The sequence below is a fragment of the Chrysochloris asiatica genome, unplaced genomic scaffold, assembly GCF_000296735.1.
Source record: "Chrysochloris asiatica unplaced genomic scaffold, ChrAsi1.0 scaffold00124, whole genome shotgun sequence".
NCBI classification, from domain to species: Eukaryota; Metazoa; Chordata; class Mammalia; order Afrosoricida; family Chrysochloridae; genus Chrysochloris; species Chrysochloris asiatica.
Genome location: NW_006408642.1, coordinates 9,697,208 through 9,717,917, shown reverse-complemented (window position 1 = coordinate 9,717,917; position 20,710 = coordinate 9,697,208). Strand labels below are relative to the sequence as shown.

At 44.9% G+C, this 20,710-nt stretch overlaps 1 protein-coding gene across 1 annotated transcript in view; it reads left to right on the top strand.

Annotated features, from left to right (window-relative positions):
- Positions 1-12,296, top strand: part of LARS2 (leucyl-tRNA synthetase 2, mitochondrial) — a 255,884-nt gene extending 243,588 nt beyond the window's left edge. Inside the window, exons 19-20 of the mRNA XM_006868824.1 lie at positions 3,874-4,001; positions 12,117-12,296. Of these exons, the coding sequence (XP_006868886.1) occupies positions 3,874-4,001; positions 12,117-12,296 (308 nt within the window). The remainder of the gene's footprint in view (positions 1-3,873; positions 4,002-12,116) is intronic.
- The last annotated feature ends 8,414 nt before the right edge of the window (positions 12,297-20,710 follow it).

Sequence of the window (20,710 nt, the reverse complement as noted above, 5' to 3'; positions counted from 1 at the left end):
AGTAGAAGAGACTTGTTTTGGTCATTTCTCAGGAAGGTCAGGTATTACAGCTCTTCCAGAGAAGAGAGGAAGGGGTGGGCTGTGGAGAGCAGCCGACCCTTCATAGTGGCATTGCATGCCAGAACCTGGCCACTTCCTGGCCAAGTTCAGATCTTATGTCCTTCTCAAAAGTTATCTTCTGACCTGACCTGGGTTCCCTTGCTGTATCATATAAGGAAGCCATTGTATTTTCCAGGCAAATATTACGTGTTTTTTTCCTTCACTAAAAAGAGCAGGAAGGCAAAACATTCCATATAAACGGGGTCCTGTATTCTGTTTCTCACTGCTGAACAGGATGCCCTCTCCCATCTATATGGAAACCCTGGCAAGGGCTCAGGCTGCTATAAATAAGTCTCCTGATTACTCCAGGAAGGCTAGGCAGCTTCCTCATTTTTTTTTTTTTAAAGTGGAATTTGTAACAGCTCCTGCCCAGAATATTTGTGTCCAAGGTCCTTTCATCTCCCAGGCATCCTGAACAACTGCCATACGGAGGTTTTGGATTTCTTCCCACTGCAGCTGGGACAGGCCATACTGGGCTAGCCTGCTGAAATAAAGAAGTGATTATCTCTCCTCTGAACTTTGTCTTGTACTTAGATATGAGTTTTAATAGGATCCGTTCTATGGAACAAGCAGGAAGTGTCTTTCTGCTCCTGCCAAAAGGCACATGTGTTAGAAATGGAGTGGACTCTTTAGTAATAATCTACTCCATTTCTAACAGAAGCCCCAGGGCACAGGGTTTGTGTAGGCACCTGGAATACATCTTTTACACCACTTAATTATCAGAGTCTTCACTTCCCTCAGATCATTTGGCAACACAAGGTCATAGCAAGAATTCTAGATAGTCAAACATACTATAAAGCTATATAGCAAATAAGGCTGTGACGCTGGCACAAGAATCAAGACAGGAAACCAACACAATAGAACGAACAGTGCAACTCCGTGGTCCACAGACCAGTGGTTGCTCTGTGAACTGTCTTTTATAGTCTACTACAAAATACGGACCTTGTGCCGAGCATCAATCAAATATATCACGAAGCATACTGTGAAGTTCAGCTGACTTTTTTTTTTTTTTTGACAAGACATTGTAAACAAAGGGAATAGTGTGTTGATTGACATTCTTGCGTAAATTCTTTCTCTCATCTCAGATACTTTGAGTAACTTTGAAATTCACTCTCTTGAAAGAATCCCCCTGGGTCCTGGTATGGTGCTGTGGGTTAATGCGCTGGATTGCTAATTTGGTTTAAATCACAAGATCATTGGTTCAAGCTCACCAGCCACTCCTTAGAAACCCTATACAGGGTCACAGTGGGTTGGAACCAACTCGAGGGCACTTACTTAAAACAACGTAATATATTTTAAAAGAAAAATATCATAAGTCAATAGGGGAAGGATGGTTTATTTGACAAGTTGAATTAGGAAAGTTTACCTTATACTTATTTTTTTTTATAACACACAAAATAAGTTATATAGACAGACATAAAATTAAATGAAAACTTGAAACCCAAGCAAAATCTTGAACTGGTCTCAGAGTATAGAAAATTTTTATTTTTACGTATCTTTTGAGATTACAAAAATATTCATTTCCTTGTAGAAAATCAATAAAATATTTTAAAGCGAAAAACCACCCATAAGCCTACTTCCCAAAGATAATATTTATCACTGTTACTATTCCAGTCTTTTTCCATTCAGATAAAATTTAAATAAAACTAGGGTTATACATAATAATTTTGTGTCATCCTTGTCTGTGAAATTAAATAATATTTTAAACTATGGGGGAAACAGAATATAAACTGCATTTATAACATGATCTTGGCAGTGATGGTATGATATAGGTTTTCTTTTTTTTGGTTGAGGGGTTGTTTTATACATACAAATATTCATTAAGTATATTAAATTTCTCATTTAGTATAAAAAAATCTTTAATTGTTATCTGGATAAACATAATTTTCTTTATAGTTTAGCCTTTTCTAGATTTTCTGCAAGGAGCATGCTTTACTTTTGCCATCAGGGCAAATAAAACAAGTGAAGTCCTCATTCACAGTCGTGTTCTTTGACTGGTGTTGGTGGGATTCAGCCTCAGACTACACCCTGAGCCATAGGCACATCCCTCAAATGCACTGACTTGGTCTCCAGTGCTAATTACAGTGGGAGTTGTAGAAAGGCCAGCCTACCTACTGGTCACCACCCTTGGCAAAGCCTTTCACTTGCCCACCCCTGACCAGAGCCAGTTTCTGGGATGATGAGAAAGTAGAGTGGTCCAGTATGGACAGTTTTAGGAGAAGGAAGTACACCACACAGCAGCTTCAGGATTCCCAGAGGCCCGGCCATCCTGTATGGACAAATCCTTTTCCCAATTTGCTTTTTTGGACCACTGCCATGGTTTGCACAACTGTGTCTGCAGCCCAACTTTGTCTTTTCTGTTGGTGAAGCAGAAGATCATGAGTCACGAGCAGCTCTAAAGCCAATGATTGACCACTTTTCTTCCTTAGGAAATTACATGGTTGCCACCTGTTGGAAACAGCATGTGACATGCAAAGAGCATCGTGTTTGCTCCTCTGTCCCTGATGACGGGCAGTGAGCAAGACAGAGGGGGATCCCATACTAACCAACCCAGCACTGACATCTCCTACTCTGTAGATTTGGGTAGAAGATAAGGCCCTTTGCAGCTTCTTCCTGGTTTCCATGGTGTTTTATTGTGCTCCCCTGGCCCATTCCCTGACTCCCTGAAGGTTTGCAGCAGGCCACACAGATGAGCCTCTGTCTTCTCTTTTCCTCCTCCTTAATTTGTCTGGTCTACGAAATGTCTCCATTTGTAGCATTTCTGATCTCTTCTCCATTTTTCTGATGTATTTCCTGTACGTTTGGAGGCATCTCTTGTACTCTTGGAAATCCCTGAGAGGTACAAATTATTAGTGCTGACAGAAAGATCGGATATTCAAGCCTACACAGAGGGGCTTTAAAAGACAGGCCTGGGTTCTGCTACCATAAAACCAACCGTTGAAAACCCTACAGAGCATGGCAACCGGTAAAGTTGCGCTCCTGATATTAGCAGAGGATTTTAAATCAGAGCCTTCCCTGGTAGCAAGCCACTGACTACAAACAGGAAGCATTGACCCCACAGCTGCACTTAACAGCCTTGACCCCATGCAACCTTGTGAGCACTTAGGAGGATCCTGGGCACAGCCACTTCTACTTTGGGGTTGCAGCTGGAAGCACTCCCCAAAACAAAACTGGAGATGGTTTCATTCCTCACTCCTTCTTCATCCTTGGCCCACCCTGTGCTGGGGAAAGCCTTTTTGCGGTTCGGTCATAGGCAGGAACAGCTCCCAAGGAGACGTTTAATGACAACTAAGGTTCCTCTGAGAAGGTTGAGAGAGGGAGTCCCTCTGCTCACTGCTTTCCATCTCCTGTGATTGTGAGGAGAGCAGTGTATTTCCAGAGCACAAGTGTTTGTGAGTAAGGAAGGAGGCTAATGCGGAGCATTACTGTGGGCTCAGTCCTCAGGTAGCACGAAGGCACTTCAACAACAGAACTGCAGAAATGGGACCATAAAACCAGCAGACTTGCTGTCCAGAATCTACTCTAAAGGACCATGTTCATCCATCCATTGTTTTTTGCCACTTGCAAAAAAAAGAAATTGCATTTAAACCTAGGATTCTATTTGGGAGCCTGACCACAGTGAGTGAGAGGTACCCAGTAGGCTGTGAAAAGCCTCAGTGGGGCCTTCCAAAGCCTCCTTGGACAGTCTCAAGCCAGGCTGTGTTGGGTAAAGGTTTATCTTGTTAAATGCACCTCCTGTGCTCAGTGTGACCCTCCTGTGCCTTGGCATTGCAGGCCTGGCACTGGTGCCAAAGAAGCTGTGTACCCACTATGCCTGGGATGCCACTGTGCTGCTTCAGGCGTGGCCGACCGTGGACCCGAAGTTCCTCGAGCAACCTGATGTTGTAGAGATGGCCGTGCTGGTAAGTGTCTCCCTCAGCCCCCATAGCCAGGCATGGAGTCTGCACCCTCATAGGTTTGAACAGTAGTTTCTGGTCAGGCCTTTCTAGCCCACCCAGCCCTCAGCTGGCCCTTCCTAGGTCTGATCTGGCCAGGAACGCAGGCACCGAGGTCTGACGTTCCTTTGCTGGGGCTTTCAGTTTGTCAGTCATCTCACACCAGACGCCTGTGACTGTGAAGAAGCACTCATGGAATGGAGAGCGTCAAAAAGCAACCAAACCTTTCCTGGTTTGCATCTGAGGACTGTTTCAGGTCTGGATGTGTCGTTTAGTTGCTCTTATTTTGAGGGGGTCAGAAAAGTGACAACAGTGAGGTGGTTGGCAATACAGAAATACTTCCCTGTAAGATATATTAAGAAGAGTCAACAAATTTTGGTTTGGGGCAATTTGGTTCACTTTGAATACATAAGAGTATTTTATTGTTTAACGCTTTCATAGAGTAAATAACTCCCTTACAGTTTCTCTTGTGTATAATTTTTATATATTTGATTTATGTACAATGAGACTCATTGGTAAGGGATATCTTTTAAATCTGCTGGCCTGGCAAGAGGGGGCTGGCCTTTTTGCATAGCTCCTCTGAGCCACTCAACATTTGACTGAACGCCTGTTACCCTCTGAAGTAAGCATTGCCAGTCTCCTTTTTTATCAGATGAAGAAACAGCTCCACTAAGTTAATTCCCTTGCCCTGGTTTTTTCGTTTATTCAGTAGTAATACTGAGTACCTACTTTATGCCAGGAGGCCTGGTATGGTGGTGCGGGATAATGCACTGGACCACAAGGTCAGTTTGATCTGTAAGGTTAGCAGTTGAAGCTCACCACTCACTCCTCAGAAACCCTATACACAATCGTCGCTGAGTCGGAACCGACTCGATGGCATTTAACAACAGCAACTCTGCCAGGCACTATGCTAGTTTCTGGGGATACAAAATCAAACAAGGCAGGCAGGTTACTGCTTCATGGAGTTGAAAGCCTGGAGGGAAACATAGGGCAAAAGAAAAAGGAAAGAAAACCATAAATGAAAATATTGCAAATTGTGAAAGTACCATGAGAAAATCAACCTTGGCTATACCCAAAAAGCCTTGGAAGCAGGAAGTGAGACCGGGTAAAGCACTGTTGACAGTAGTTGAGAGGAGGTGCACATGGAAGGACAACACTGTCTGATCCCACTTACATGGACTGTCTGCAATAGGTCAGTGTCAACGCCTAGAGACAGGGACTGTGCGGAGGGGATCTTACTCCTTAGTGAGTAACGGGGTATCTCTGTGATGGTGAGAAGGTTTGGGAAACAAATAGTGATATGGATATAAGTTTGGGTATAATTAATGCCATTGAATTATGCACTTCAAAATTATTAAAAAGGCAAATGTTTGGTTATATACAAATATATTTCACAGCAGTAAAACATTTTAAAGTGAAAAATAACCACCTAGGAGCTGAAGGAGCACAGAGGGCCTGAGCCGGACCAGGTGTCAGGCAGGAAAGCCGGAAGTTCTGGGCAGCTCTGGGCAGTGAGGAGTCAGGGCCTGAGATAGGAAGCAAGCCCAGTGGGGCAGGTTTGAGCTGAGGCCTGGGGCCAGGATGAGGCATTTCTCTCTTATTGGGTGATTTCCAATTGAATGAGGTTTGACCTCTGCTCTGAATTCTCCCCTGTTAATTACCTGGGGCTGCTGTAAGAAATTCCTGGAACATAAAACACTTGAACTGTATTGTCTCCCAGCAGTCTGATATGAAAGGCTCTAAGGCAGAGGTTATTGTTTGCCTCTTTGCCCCTCCGTTTTTAATAGCTTTCAGCATTCTTTGGCTTGTGACTGCATCACATGTGTATCTCTCTCTCATCTCCCATTGCCATCTCTTCTCTCTCTAATACAAACACTTGTCACTGGATTTAGGACCCTTCTGGATAAGCCTGATAACCTCCTCATCTCAAAATACATAAATTACATCTGCAAAGACCCTTTTTTCCAAATGAGGTTGCATTCACAGGCCCCAGGGATTAGAATGTAGACAGATTTGGTGACGGATTTGGGGGGTGGGGTCATCATTTAAGCCTCTAGACCTCCTGACACTAAAAGAGACCTTAGAAGGCTGTTGCCATTCTGCTGACTTGGAAGCCATCTGAGTTTATTTGCAGTCCAGCAACCCACAGAGTGCAGCTGCCCAGAGGCCAGGCCACCAGGCCCAGCCCTTCAGCATGAGTGTGCACCCTGGCCCCAGCAGGAAGAGGCTCCTCCACCTTGCTACTTCCACACCCCCTCCCAGCCAATCTCCCCTGGTACTTTTTCCCTGCTGCCAGCTGGTGCCCCCTAGGAGAGGCCTGGAGATGCTGGGGCTGCCTCTGAAAGAGGAGGCCATCTTCTTCCAAAATTTCTCAAAACTGAAAACATCCTCCTGGCACTGAGCAGTTTCCTTGACTTGAATAGTACTTATAAGAAAAATGAATACCCCCATGAACTTACTGAGAACTGCAGAGCGAGAGACTGAAGTTTAGTCTAGGACTATTACCTCTCCATTTGACAGTATAGTTGTAAAAAAGAAATTAGTTGTAATAGCTGGTCAGAGATTTTTAGATTATAATAGAAATGAAAACCCCAAATTAAAACCGTGTGTAGGATTCTCTACAAAGTACTCACCGCAAGTTAAGAAACTTTGGTTTGGGGCATCATGCCAATGGCAGAACTTCTGTCAACGTTTGTGTTCTGACTGTGTGATCCCAGAAGTTGCCGTGGCCAGAAATAGAAGCTGTAAGCACAGCTCAGTCTAATTCAGTTCAGCCCACGTGTTTTCTGGGCCATGATATGCTGGCATGCCAGGTACAGGGGACACAGAGACCTGAAGGACCACCCATCTGTCCTAGCTCCTAAACAGGAAGGCCTGGGGGGCATCTTAGGGACTTAACAAGGTTAAGATGGAAGCCAGTGGAAGTCAGGTCACCCTGCATGTGGATCTTGGTTTTCGCAAAATTTCTCTGAGTGTCAGTTTCCTCAGTTCTGACAAGGAGGCAAACGTGACACCTGTCTCACCCCATTGTGATGCCATGAAATACTCAGCTTGCTTCTGGGCACACTAATCACAGCTGCTGCTCACACCCAAGGAGCCCTGGTGGCACAGTGGTTAAGCCCTCGGCTGCTACCCAAAAATCATTGGTCCCAACCCACTGGCCGCTCCATGGGAGACAGATGAGGCAGCCCGCTTCCATCAAGATGGCCGCCTTGGAAGCCCCATGGGGCAGTTCTACTCTGCCCTTCAGGGTCACTGTGGCTTAGAATTGACTGCACGGCAACAAGTTCTGGGTTAGCACAGGACAAGCACCACTAGGGGCCAGGCACTGCTCTAAAAAGTCTACAGATACTAGCTCCTGGCAGCCCCGTGAAGGGCCCCTGTAGCAGAAGGGGCTGAATAACTTGCCAGAGGTCACGCTGCTCATCTAGAATTTGCTCAGTAAATGGTAACTTCTAGCATCAGCATCACCCCTCTGGCAGCTCGGAGGCTAGATGGAAAAGCCTGCCTGTAGAAAGGGCCCAGGGACTTGGCTTTGAAAAAGGAGCAGCATTTGCCCAGTGAAGAAAAAGGTGTTGGTACATCAGGAGCAAGGCTGAGGGGACTGGCAAACTGAGGAAGCGTTGGAGCAGAGAAAGTGCAGGGCAGTGCTGAAGAGAGAACCGGAAACTAATAGGATCCCCCACCTCAGACTCCATCCCTGCCAGCAGTTGTCTAAGCCACAGAGAGAGAAGCAGTCAGGTACACTAACCACAAAGCAATTATTAGTAAGTATCTCCACCATGCCCTGGTATGGGACCTTAGCCTAATGACTTAACCCCATGTGCCTCAGTTTCTCCATCTGCAAGATGAAACGGGGTGGCCGTATATTTACCTCACAGGGAATGGCAAAGACAAGTTCTCACAAGTGACCTACTTTTCACACAAGCCTGGCACCTAGGGAGCACGAGCTCAGTATGGAGCTTTTGTTGTTAGTAGCCATTACAGAGGTCAGAGACCAGTGATTGATGGGGAAACCCAAACCCTAAGAGAGGAGGATGCTGAGGCCAGCTCCCAGGCTGTGAGTGATGCGCGAGGAAGAGGGGGATGGGGAATGATGGAGGAGTAGAAGTCCAGCCTGCTGCTAGTGGCTGCAGTAGACTTATCAAGAACAGCCTGTGTTTGAAAGGTTTGAAAGGCCTTCTTCGACATTGTTCTTAAGTGACATTGAGTCAGTTTCTACCCATAGCGACCCTGTATAGGATTTCCAAGGAACGGCTGGTGAGCTTGAACCTCCTACCTTGCAGTTCAAACCAACTTTGCAGTCCAGCGCATTAACCCAGAGCATCACACCGGGACACCTATCACATTGTTGAATCCCAGCCGTTTAATTTTACCTCATCCCTGGGAGAGGGAAATGTGATTGAGACACACCCATCTGAGGCAACTATGGGAAGTTCAGGAGCAGAGATCATGAGAACCTTCCAAGGCATGTGAGAAAGACCAGAGATCCCAAACCCCGGCCCCTAAGCCCCTTGAGACTGACTCGGCTCAACCTGTGGTAAACTGATGACATAGGACCCGCCACCCAGGAAGTTGACTGGGCTTAGAAATAGGAAGTCATATTCATATGCTGAGATCAGTCATTGAAGAGGATGCCCCACCAGCCACCTCACTAAATCCTGGTCAGAATTCTTGACAAAGGTAGAGCCTCATGAGATGGTCACTTTACACAAGTTATTTCACCTTCTTCACTCAACGGTCCAGAGGATTTTGTCTTTAAAAAAGAGAAATGTGAGGTCTCACAGCTTCTAAGACCTAATCTGAGAGTTAAAGCTGAGTCTGCTATCAAAACATGTGCTCTCCTACCCCTCAGTCCCCATCACAGATAGTGGCCCAAAGTGGACATTACCCTGAGCCACTGTCCATAGGAAAGAAGAAATAAAAACAGGAGGGAAGGTTAGTACCATGGTTCATAAACACGCTCACATTCTGAGAAATCAGTAGTTGGTGGCTTCAGGACTTCACTAGACACACGCCCTTTGTGTGTCAGGCTGGGAGGTCTCTTCCAAGTTTTCAGTCAAATCAAGCCTGTGGCCTGGAAAGAAGGCAGCTTCTGCTGCTTAGAAACACACAGGCAGTAGGGTCACAGTACCTAAACCCACATCGTGCCGCCTCACACTTGTTTTATTTATGCATTTATTTAGAACAGTGTATTGTGATTTGGGTGAGAGTTTGCAGAGCACATTAATTCCATACTCCACGGTTTATACACATTTTGTTTCAGGACATTAGCTACAGTTCTCTCAATGTAACAGCACTCTTCCCACTTCCTTTGCGGCTTACCCGTGTCTATCTGACCTCCTTCCCTGCCTCTTCCGACCTTCTGCACTTTGTTTTGGGGAAGATGCTACCCTGTTGATCTCAGATGGTTGAAGAGTAAATGGGTATTATTGTTCACTTTATAAGTCTGTCTATTGTTTGCCTGAGGAGTCCTGATGTGGTGCTGTGGGTTAATGTGCTGAAAAGTCAGTTTGATCTGTTCAAGCTCACCAGCCACTCCTTGGAAACCCAGTACAGGGTCACTGTGGGTCGGAACCGACTCGACGGCACTTAACAACACCACCACCAGATGTTCAGCTGAAAGGTGATCCTTGAGGGTGCACCCACTTCCAGATCTGAAAATTATCTAAGTGCCAAAATGGTTACCAGACCAGTAAGTCTGGTCTTTCTTATGATTTTGCATTTTGTTTTGTAGTCTACTCTGGCTAGGATCTTGTATTGTGATTCCAATCAGAATCATCAGTAGTGGTAGACAGACTCCACCTTCTGGCCTCAAGCTAGTGGAGGCTGAGAAGCTGGTGTGATCCGTCAGTTCTTTGGACTGTTTTCTTTAATCTTTGATTTTCTTCACTCTTCTTTGCTCCAGGAGGAGAGAGACCAATTGTTGTATCTTAGATAACCATGCACACACAACTTTTAAGACCCTAGTTCCTACTTAGCAAAGTAGGATATAGAACATCGTCTTTATCACATTTGTTTAAACAACAGTATTTCAAGAATATTTGAAGGCACAATGTTCATCCTACATCTCCTGCCTAGAGGTCTCAGTTGCTAATGCAAACAATAAAAATCTACTGAGTTCTATGCAAATCTGAAAAATGAAGTGGGTAATTAAGGGACACTTGAGAATATGTATTTTTATAATACAGCGGTGATATTTTCCAGGTGCCTTGGTGGTACCGAAAGGTGGGCAGTTCAAACTCACCACGTACTCCTTGAAAGAAAAGACTAGGAAATCTGCTCCCATAGAAGTTACAGCTTTAAAAATCATCTGAGGAAGCTCTCCTCTGCCCTTCTGGGTAGCTATGAGTTAGAATGGACTTAATGGCTGTATGTTTTGTTTTTTAATTTTCCAAGTGAAAATGGTAGCATTATGGCTCTGTAGGATAAGTACTGGACTAGTAACCACAAAGTTGTCAGTTCAAATCCACCAGCCACTCCTTGGAAACCCTACACAGGGTGGCTATGAATCAGAACTGAATCAGCAGCACTTAACACCAGCACCAGTGAAAGAAACGAGAGTGTCCAGGTGAGAACAGTGGAGTGGAAGGTATGGAAGCATGGCTGCTCAGAAACTCTGGGTCCATGGTGGTGATATGTCAGCTCACATTGGATGTGAAGGTTTGCCCTCATTGAACTGAATTCATTTTCAGTGAGTACCAACTGACATCTGGAACTGCACTGACCCATTTTAAACAAGAGAAGTTGTCATGTAGTAAACTCTTATTGTTAAGTACTGTCCAGTCAGTTCCAACTCACAGCAACACCGTAGAGGGCTTCCAAGAAGCGGCTTGGGTTTGAGCCGCCAACCTTGTGGTTAGAAGTCCAGTGTTTATCCTACAGCACCACACTAGGACTCCAAATGTGGTAAGATGATATCTAAGTGGCACTTGAGCACCTCTTCCAGGAACCACTTGTCAGAAGCAGGGGTTGACTGCTGTCTTAGTTGTCCAGTGCTACTATGACAGAGATACCACAAGTGGATGACTTAAACAAACAGAAATGGACTGTCTCAGAGTTTAGGAAGTTACAAGTCCAAATTCAGCTCTAGGAGAAGGTTTTCTGTCTCTGTCAGCTCCAGGGGGAGAACCTTGCCTCCTTTCAACATCTGTGGGCTCTGTATTACTTGGAGATCTCTGTGTGTCTTTGCATCAATTTTCCTCTGAGTCTAGGAGGTTCTCAGCACAGGGAGCACAGGTTCAAAGGATGGGTTCCCCTCCAGCTCTTCTTTCTTGGTGCTTGTTTAGCCTTGTCACAACCTAATGCTGTAGAATGCACACTGCCACGTTATCATAACTGCCTCTGATCCTGCGTCACTCCTACCCTAGAGGTGAGGGTTTCCTAGAGGAGAATTATATCAGATCACAAAACGGAGTGTAATTACAGAATACTGAGAATCATGGCCCAGCCTACTTCGCTCATCTTTTGGGGACACACAATTCATAATGCCTAACCTCATTAAATCCCCGATAACAGCGCTCCATGGCTGGATCGTAACTAGACTTGATCCCCAGTGACACAGTAATCCTCTCCCCCAGGAAATGACCCAAGCCGTGCCCTGCTGAGGACCTTAGACATGCTTTCCTCCATGACTGTGCTGGCTGTCCTCTGGAAGCCCAAAGTAGTTCTAACTCTAGGAGTAGGCACTCACATGCAGTCTCTGTGTCTGTCTCTGTCTGTTTTTCTGTCTGCCTCTCTGCAGTTTTTAGGTGTGGCACTGTAGAGATAAGCACTAGACTGCTAACCACAAGGTTGGGGATTCAAACTCAACCAGCCACTCCTTGGACATCTTATCCAGGGTCCCAGTGAATCAGAACTGACTCTGTGGCACTTAACAACAACAGTTAGGTCCAACTGAGTGCATTGTATCCTCTTGCAAAGCTGGGTGTTGACTTTTCCTCCTTTCTCCTGGATTCCTTCCCAAAACAGTGAAGTGGGTATGTGGGTATGGGTTGCTACCTCAGGCCTTGCCTGCTACCTCAGGCCTTGCCTGCTACCTCAGGCCTTGCCTCATTGTGTGTCTCCCCTTTTCTTTCTCAGATCAACAACAAAGCCTGTGGCAAAATCCTTGTGCCCCAGCAAGTCGCTCAGGACCAAGACAAAGTCCGGGACCTTGTTCTCCAGAGTGAGCTAGGGGCCAGGCTGTTGCAGGGGCGCAGCATTAAGAAAGCCTTCCTCTCCCCCAGAACCGCCCTCATTAACTTCCTGGTGCAGGAGTGACTGCAAGGCCTTCGGGGAGCCTCCTCCCTGGCCTGGGATGAAGAGAAGGAAACCTACGGGCTCAGGGAAAAGACAAGTGTTTTAAATACTGGACAGACCGGAGTCAGCAGCGTTGTTGTGGTGAGGCCTGGTGCAGGGATGGGGGTGGGGTTTTGCAGCTGGCCCCTGGCCCCCAACACTGCAGAGTGTAAGAAGCCATCTAACCCTTCGTGAAACCGTCAAAGATGCTGTTTGCCTTTCAAACAGCCTGGATTCCGGAAACTGGCACTCCCCAGGAACGTGACAGCAAGCTGAGGAACCAGATGTGGCTGAGGAACTGCGTGGGCAGCCACTGGGGACCCTGGAACTGAGCTCAGCACCCTGGTGTACATATGAGTATGTGGAAATGGACACTGCGCTCTTCTGAAGTGTTTCTGACCCAAAAGACTGCAGTACTAGTTCCCCTGACCCCAGGCCTCTTCCTCCCTTCTGCGGGATCACGCACCCTGGTGCTTGTGCACTGGAGCAGCACTTCATAGCCACTCTCAGGGGGTCACATTAGCTGGGCAGTGAAGCAAAAGCAGGCTCCAGGCTGCTGATTCCCAACCTCAGTGCCCCACCACAAGCCCCCAAGGCAGTCTGCTCACATGGGCCCCAGATGGTGAGCGGCCTAAGAGGTAGCTGTGAAGAGCAAGCTTGCAGCCAGACATGGTGCGGATGCCGCCCACACTGCACTTTCTTGGCTCAGAAACGCAGAGGCCTGTCTGCTTGGGAAAGATGGTCAGGAATGGACCCAGGCCAGTGGCTTGTAGGACAACCCTGGTTTTTTGTCAAGTCAGCAATTAAGTGCTCTTACCAGAACTGACCAAAGGCAGTGATCAATAGTTAATGAAGAATGCTGAAAGAAATATCTGTATTCTCTGATTTCATTTTTTCAGAGTAACCTCAGATGTGGTCCCTCGTAGCTCAGTAGTGACAGATGACTTTTTTAATGTAATAAAATGTTGAATCTGAGACTTTGAGACATATGTGTGACCTTGGAATTTCTACCATATTCCCATGCTAGGAGTTCATCAGAAACAGATTAAGTTAAGCACTGGACTACTAACCGCAAGGTTGTGGTTCAAACCCACAAGCCACTCCTCAGAAACCCTATGCAGGGTCACTCCAGCTGTATGGTACTTAAAAACAACAATCGTCAGAAGCATAATTTATCTTCCTAACTCTTCATGGAGAGTTGCAAAGTGAGATTTGAGTGGTCCTTCTCACTCTGAAAGTAATAGTTAGATGGCAGATAGCACTAATTCAAGCACATTAACAATAGCAGTTAAGTCACTAATTCTCAACTTGGTTCAGACTTCCACCTGAGAAATAATACCTGATCCCCATACTCAGAAATTCCAATTTAATTGATATGAATGTGACCTGGGTATCAAGAGTCTTACAGGTCTCCCCAGGTGATCCTACTGAGCAGCTATGTTTGAGAATCACTGAATTAATTGGTGCATTTGGACTTCAATTTCTAGCTAGTACTTCCTTTCTCTCATCTTCAGCTTAACTGGGTGGAGTTTGTTCCAGAACCAAGACAGATGAAGTGGAGTTGAGAAAGACTAGGACCAAAAGAGAAGGCAGAAGCAAGAACTGTACAACAGAGCTATAAGACATTCCCAGAGCCAACTGGAAGATACTCAGTCCCATTGCCTCAATTTCAAATATAAGCAAATGGATGAGGAGTCTTGGAACAAGTAAGGTGGAGTCAGTTTTTTTATTTTGCTGTCTTTTCTTTTTCCTAAGGTAAACTAAGTAATTTAGAACCAAGCGACAAGGTGAGTGTAGAAAGCCTTTTATCCGCACATTATCTGGTCAGAGCAATGGTCCAGCAAATCTCCAAGCCACTGGGCCGACTGACCACTTGGCAGATGCCCGCATGACTTTGGAGAACCTTTTCTCAACGAAAAATAAAACGTTTGAAAATAAGATCTCATTGGTCCTTACAAAGAGATGATTAATATTATGGAACAATTGAACAGAGAATTCTGATTCCCTAGGAACATGGGAGAGGGGTGAGTTTAGTTCTTGATTAGTTCAAACACTAGACTCAGCAGAATTACTTATATTATCTCGTTTAATTCCCACAAAATCTCTAAAGGGAAATATGAGGAAACCAAGACTCCCAAATTCAGACATTTGCTCAGTTTCACAGCTGATATATGGTAGAAGGGCCAAGTTTCAAATCCAAATAGTCTAATCTCCAAATGATCTTATGTTGCCCAGTGTGTCTACCTTTCCCCTCCTCTAAGTGCCTGTCTTACTTGAAATACAACAATCTGGAACATTGAGACATCAACTAAAATGAGCAGAACCTGGCAGTGGTGCCCTCAGGCAATGGCGTGGGGGCAACTCCATGTGATGGGGGAAATTGCTGCCAAGCCAGTGGAAGGCCCAGGGTTATTTCTGTCAGGGAGGGAAAATGAGTGAAGAGAACGTGGTAGCTGGGAAGCCCAACATGGCAAATGCTTGCACAGTGGAGCCAACTCTCATCTGCCAAAGAAAACAAAACCAATGTCTAGGACCCTAAGTAAATAGTACGTAAGCTGAGAGAGAACACAGGCATGCTTTACTGCAACCTTCAGAAAAATAGGTTGCGTCCCATTAAATGGAGAAGGAGGCAGCCAGCAAATATGGGGTTTTTTTTAAGAACAAACATGGAACAACAGGGAAAACTTCTCATGAACAAAACAAGATAGTTACGCAGTGTGGAAGCACTCTGGCTCTGTAGGGTAAATGTTGGGCTGCAAACCACAAGGTCTGTGGTTCAAGCCTACCAGCTGCTCTGTGAGAGAAAGAGGAGACTTTCTACTCCCATAAAAATTTATAACCTCAGAAATGCTATACAGAGTAGGAACTGACTCCACAGCACTTAACAACATAACATATACAGTTTGTTCCCAAGATAATTGAAAAACAATTGCAGCAGTCCATGGACAGAGAGCTGCCAGAAATTCAAGCTGGATTCAGAAGAGGATGTGAAACTAGGGGTATTATTGCAAGACATCAGATAGATCTTGACTGAAAATAGAGAACACCAGAAAGCTGTTTGTGCTTTATTGCCTGTGCCTTAGACTGTGTGGGTCATAACAAATTATGTTTAACATTGCAAAGAATGGCTATTCCAAAACACTTCATTGTGCTAATGAGGGGCTTGTACATAGAACTAGAGGCAGTTGTTTGAACAAAATTCCAGGATACTGAATGGTATAAAACCAGGAAAGGTGTATGCCAGGGTTACATTCTTTCACCATACTTATGCAGTCTGTATGCTGAGCAAATAATCCAAGAAACTGGATTATATGAAGAAGAATGTGGCATCACAATTGGCGGAAGACTCATTAACCTGAGATATGCAGAGGACACACTCAATGTAAGCATAACCTAGCCAAACTGCTCAAATCCAGAGTTAAAGGGAAATTCCTAAAAGTAGTTAGAGGAAAAAAGTCATTACCTTCAATGAAACACGAAGAAAGATGGCTGATTTTCCCCAGAAAAAAAAAGCAAATCTTAAATCAATGACATAATGTCTAATATATTGAGAGACAAAAATGTTAGTGTGTATCCAATACAAGTAAAGGAAAAAATTGTTTTCCCCATCAAAATCTGGGTGAGTTTATTGTTGGTAGAACTACACTATTAGAAATGCTAAAGAAAATTCCTTAAGCTACAAAAAAATTTAAAATATCAGGTCTGCTGGCAAGTCATTTCCAACTCATAGCAACCCTACAGGGCAAGTAGAACTGCTCCGTGGGTTTTGTGAGTCCCTGGACTACAAGGTCAGTTTGAGCCAAAGATCGGCAGTTCAAACTCACCAGTCACTCATCGGAAACCCTATGCAGGGTCGCTAGGATTCAAAATTGACCTGATGGTACGTAACAACAACAACAGCTCTTTATGGATGGAGTCTTGGTGGCACAGTGGGTTACATGTGCTGTTAACCCCTGGGTCACAGATTTGAATGCACCAACTGCTCTGCGAGAGAAAGATGAGGCTTTCTGCTCCTGTAGAAATTTACTCGGAAACCCTAGACAGGGTCACTGTGAGTCACAACCAAATCAATGGCGCCACCACCAACAAACTCTATGAAAGCAGACTGCCACATCTTACTCTGGTGGAGTGATTAGTGGGTTCAACCACCAATTTTTGTATTAAGCCCAGTGTTTAACCTACGGGACCACCAGGGTTCCTCAGAGAACACCACAAGTGGTAAATATTTGGGTAAATACTTTTCTTTTGTACATGTCTTTAAATACTGTTGGCTGTCTAAAGCAAAAATAATAAATGCTTTATGTGGGATTTATAACCTATAACATGTACAAATAAATATTTTGCATCAATAACTCAATGGACTGTTGGTATGTGCTGTGGAGTTGGTTCTGACTCATAGTGACCCTGTACAGGGTTTCTGAGGCTATAAATCTTTACGGGAGCAGAAAACCTCTTCTTTCTCCCAAGAAACAGCTGGCAGTTTCGAACTGCTGACTTTGCGGATCGCAGCCCAATTCGTAACCACTACACTACAATGGTCAGTAGGGGATACTATTGTAAGAGCAGTTAAATTTTTACATTGTTTGTGAAATGCTATAATATTAATTCAAGGTAGAAAATGATTAATTAAGGTTGAACATTGAATAGTGTAGTGGTTATGAGTTGGGCTGCTAACTTCAAGGTCCGCATTTCAAAACCACCAGCTGTTCCGCAGGAGAAAGATGAGGATTTTTGCTCCCATCAAGATTAACAGCCTCGGAAACCCTATACAGGGTTGCTATGAGTCGGAACCGACTCTTGGCATTAAGTAACCATTGATGACCCTCCAAAATAATAAAAAATGTTTAAACCCACCACCAGTGAGTTGATTCTGACTCATAGAAACCCTGTGCTGGGGTTCCGAAGCCATAAATAAACTTCTGTGGGAGCAGAGAGCCTCCTCTTTCTCCCACAGAGCCGAAGCCATAGTGGGTTTGAAACGTCAGCCTGTGGTTGACAAACTCATGCCCTTTCCAACATTTCAGGTCCAGTGGTTATCCTATATAGATGCACAGTAAATATATTATCCATTCAGTCCTCCCAACCACCAGGTAAAATGGGCAGATCTCACAGATAAGGAAACTGAGGCTTAGAGCAGCTAATGCTCTGTCCCAGGTCACCAGATAGGAAATAAGCACACTAGAACTCAATCCAAGTGTTTGGACCCCCAAATTCATGCCCTTTCCATTGTTCTGGGGTCAACAATCATTCTCTATAAAGGGACAGTTAAGTATTTTAGACTTTGGGGGCACACAGCCTCTCACAAATACACAAAGAAATGAGCATAGCAGTGTTCCCATAAAACTTTATTTACAAAAATGGCTGTGGGCCAGATTTGACCCGTGGACCAGTTTGCTAGTCTCTGAATTGTTCTACTTAACGCCATGTGATTTTTCACTTCTGGTCCAGAGAGGGTGGTTCTGATCCATAAGAAACACCAGCCCAGTTTATTGGGTCTAAAGTTGGAATTGTTCCCTCCCTCCCCCTCATGCTCTTGGGTTCAGACCACAACATTTTGGTAAATAGAAAAGCTCTTTTTCTTTTCATCCCTTGCCCCAGGAGAGGTTTCCAAGTAAAAGGCAGGGAGTACAGGGCCTGTTTACTGCATCCGGTTCTCTAGCATTCCTCCTTCCAGTCTTAAAATAAACCCTTCCTCCCCTCTCACATCTGTCTTCATGTGCCTGTGTACAATGCTCTTTGCCATCAAGACTTTAAAACGCACACAAACTCTGTGTGTGGCCTGTTGGGCCCAATGATACCCGATGAATACTCTTTAACAATCTGTACTTCCTTGGCAATCAGGTAAGAAGGATCAGAACTGAAGCTTTAGCTGAAGAGTCAAGCAGGAAACCGTCCAATTGGGGCTTTTGCTCTCCGGACAAAGAAATCCCCAGGCTGTCATTTAGGGCTTCTCAGCAGTTCCCAATTTACAAAATGTCCTCAGACTATTTTCAGCCGTTTTTCCTCTCAGGCCACTCACCCCACCCATCCACCAAATGACATCGATGGGTCAACTTTCTAATTAAAGAAGTCAAGGTCTTTGCTGTGTTTAGTAACATGCTCCAGGTCACAGTCCATTTAGGGTCAGAATCAGAAGTAAAATTGCCCTGTACCTCTAAGATCCATCCAAAAATCTCTAAATATTTTTTTTGATTCTTAGAATCACTTCAGGATTCTTGTGAAGTGATTTTTATCATTATTATTATTGTGTTAAAAATATATATAGGAGTTCCTGGGTGCACAAATGGCTAAGCAAAATGTTGACAATTCAGATCCACCCAGAGGGAACTCAGAAGGCAGTTCTGGCTATCCGCTTCTAAGAGATGAAAACGGGCGTGCATACAGGTCTGCTCTGACACACATGGGGTCACGTGAGTCAGAATCAACTCTACAAATGGAGTTTTTAATTTTTTTGTTAAACATATACTTGTATAGCAAAAACATTCCATTTTAACCATTTCAAGTGTGTCATTCTGTAGCATTAACTGCTTTTATTCACCCTATGCTGTCATTACCTCTAGCTATTTCCAGAAGTTTTCATCGCTTTATGAAACAGAAACTTAGTACCCCTAATCAATAATTCCCCATTCCACCCTGCCCCCAGGCCCTGGCAGCCACTAACCAACTTGGGTATCTGCATTTGTTGCCTATCATCAAAAAGATATTTCACATACGTGAGATCACAAAGCATGTGTCCTTTTGTGATGGACTTATTTCACTCAGCAATAAATGACCACTTTTGTTGTCATAGACCTGCAGAGCGTCCCCATTCACCGAAGGGCTGGAAAACCTTATTCCATCGATTCTAGTAGGCATAGTTCTTCACAGTTTAGCATCCCTGAAGTTGAGATTTATTCTTGCTGGCAGTGGCTGTGATATTGTCACTGCAGATCTTACACAGTGGCTATCGGCAACCTGGAAGAAAATCCCAGAAATAATATTGAAGCATCATATTGGAAATGCACATCCCCAGTGCTTACGATGATGTCCAAGTCCACACTGTGGGAGACGTGGACTCTGCAAAGGAAGTGATTCAGAGTGTTCGAGTGTTAGACCATAGAAGAGGGGTTGGCTACAAATCGATCACGGCAAATATCAGATATGTTCCACACAATGAGAAAGCCAAAATAGGAGGAAGATTGGTAAAATGGACTTTCCTCAAAATCAAGCATGCACAGAGAAGATTAAGGATGATCTGATGTGACCAAGAAACTAACCATTACTACTATAATCAGTATTGTGGTTGGCTTAGGAATACAATTACAACAGACTGAATTACAAGCAATACATCAGACTCAGGAAGAAATGACCAATTAGGAGCCCTAAATTATGATAGGAAAATGTTGTTAGGTACCATCGAGTTCATAAAACTCATAGTGACCCTATGCACAATAGAACAACACACTGCCAGGCCCTGCGCCAACCTCACGAAATCATTGCTACCGTTGAGCCCCTCGGTGCTGCCATTGTGCCAATCCATGTTGTTGGGGGTCTGTCTCTTTTTCTCAGACCCTCCACTTTACCAAGCATGATATCCTGCTTTAGGGACTGGGCCTCCTGATAATGTGTCCGAAGTATGAGAGACGAAGTCTGGCCATCCTGGCTTCCAAGGAACCCTGGGGCTGTACGTCTTCCAACACAGATTAGTTTGTTCTTTTGGCAGTCGTGGCGCTGTCAATTCTCCTCCAACACCATAACTCAAATGCATCAGTTCTTCTATGGTTTTCCTTATTTACTGTCCAACTTATGCACTCATATGAGGTTATTGACAATACCATGGCTTAGGTCAGTGCTTACCCTACAGCGCTGCACCAGAGCTCCAAAGAATTACCATGTTGTTGTTAAGTGCCATCAAGTGAACTGTATAGTTTACGAAGAGCAGCTGGTGGGTTTGAACAGCTGACCTGTGGTTCACAGTTCAGTGCTGACCATACAGCACCACAATGTGAGTAATTCTGTGTCTAGGTTTATACCTAGGAGACTTGAATGGCAGGCGTGGGAAGGTGGGAAAAAGCATAGAGAAAGGTGGGGATGGAGCAGCTCATGCAAGGATTTTGTCTTACTGCTTCCTAGATAATACTTGCTGAGCACATCACAGTGCAAAGCAGGACTCTACGACAGGTCAGAGGTGTCGTGGGTGAGTCCGTCAGTGGCAGGATCTACGACAGGTCAGAGGTACCGTGGGTGAGTCGGTCAGTGGTGGGACTCTACGACAGGTCAGAGGTACCGTGGGTGAGTCGGTCAGTGGCGGGACTCTACGACAGGTCAGAGGTGTCGTGGGTGAGTCCGTCAGTGGCGGGACTCTACGACAGGTCAGAGGTACCGTGGGTGAGTCCGTCAGTGGCGGGACTCTACGA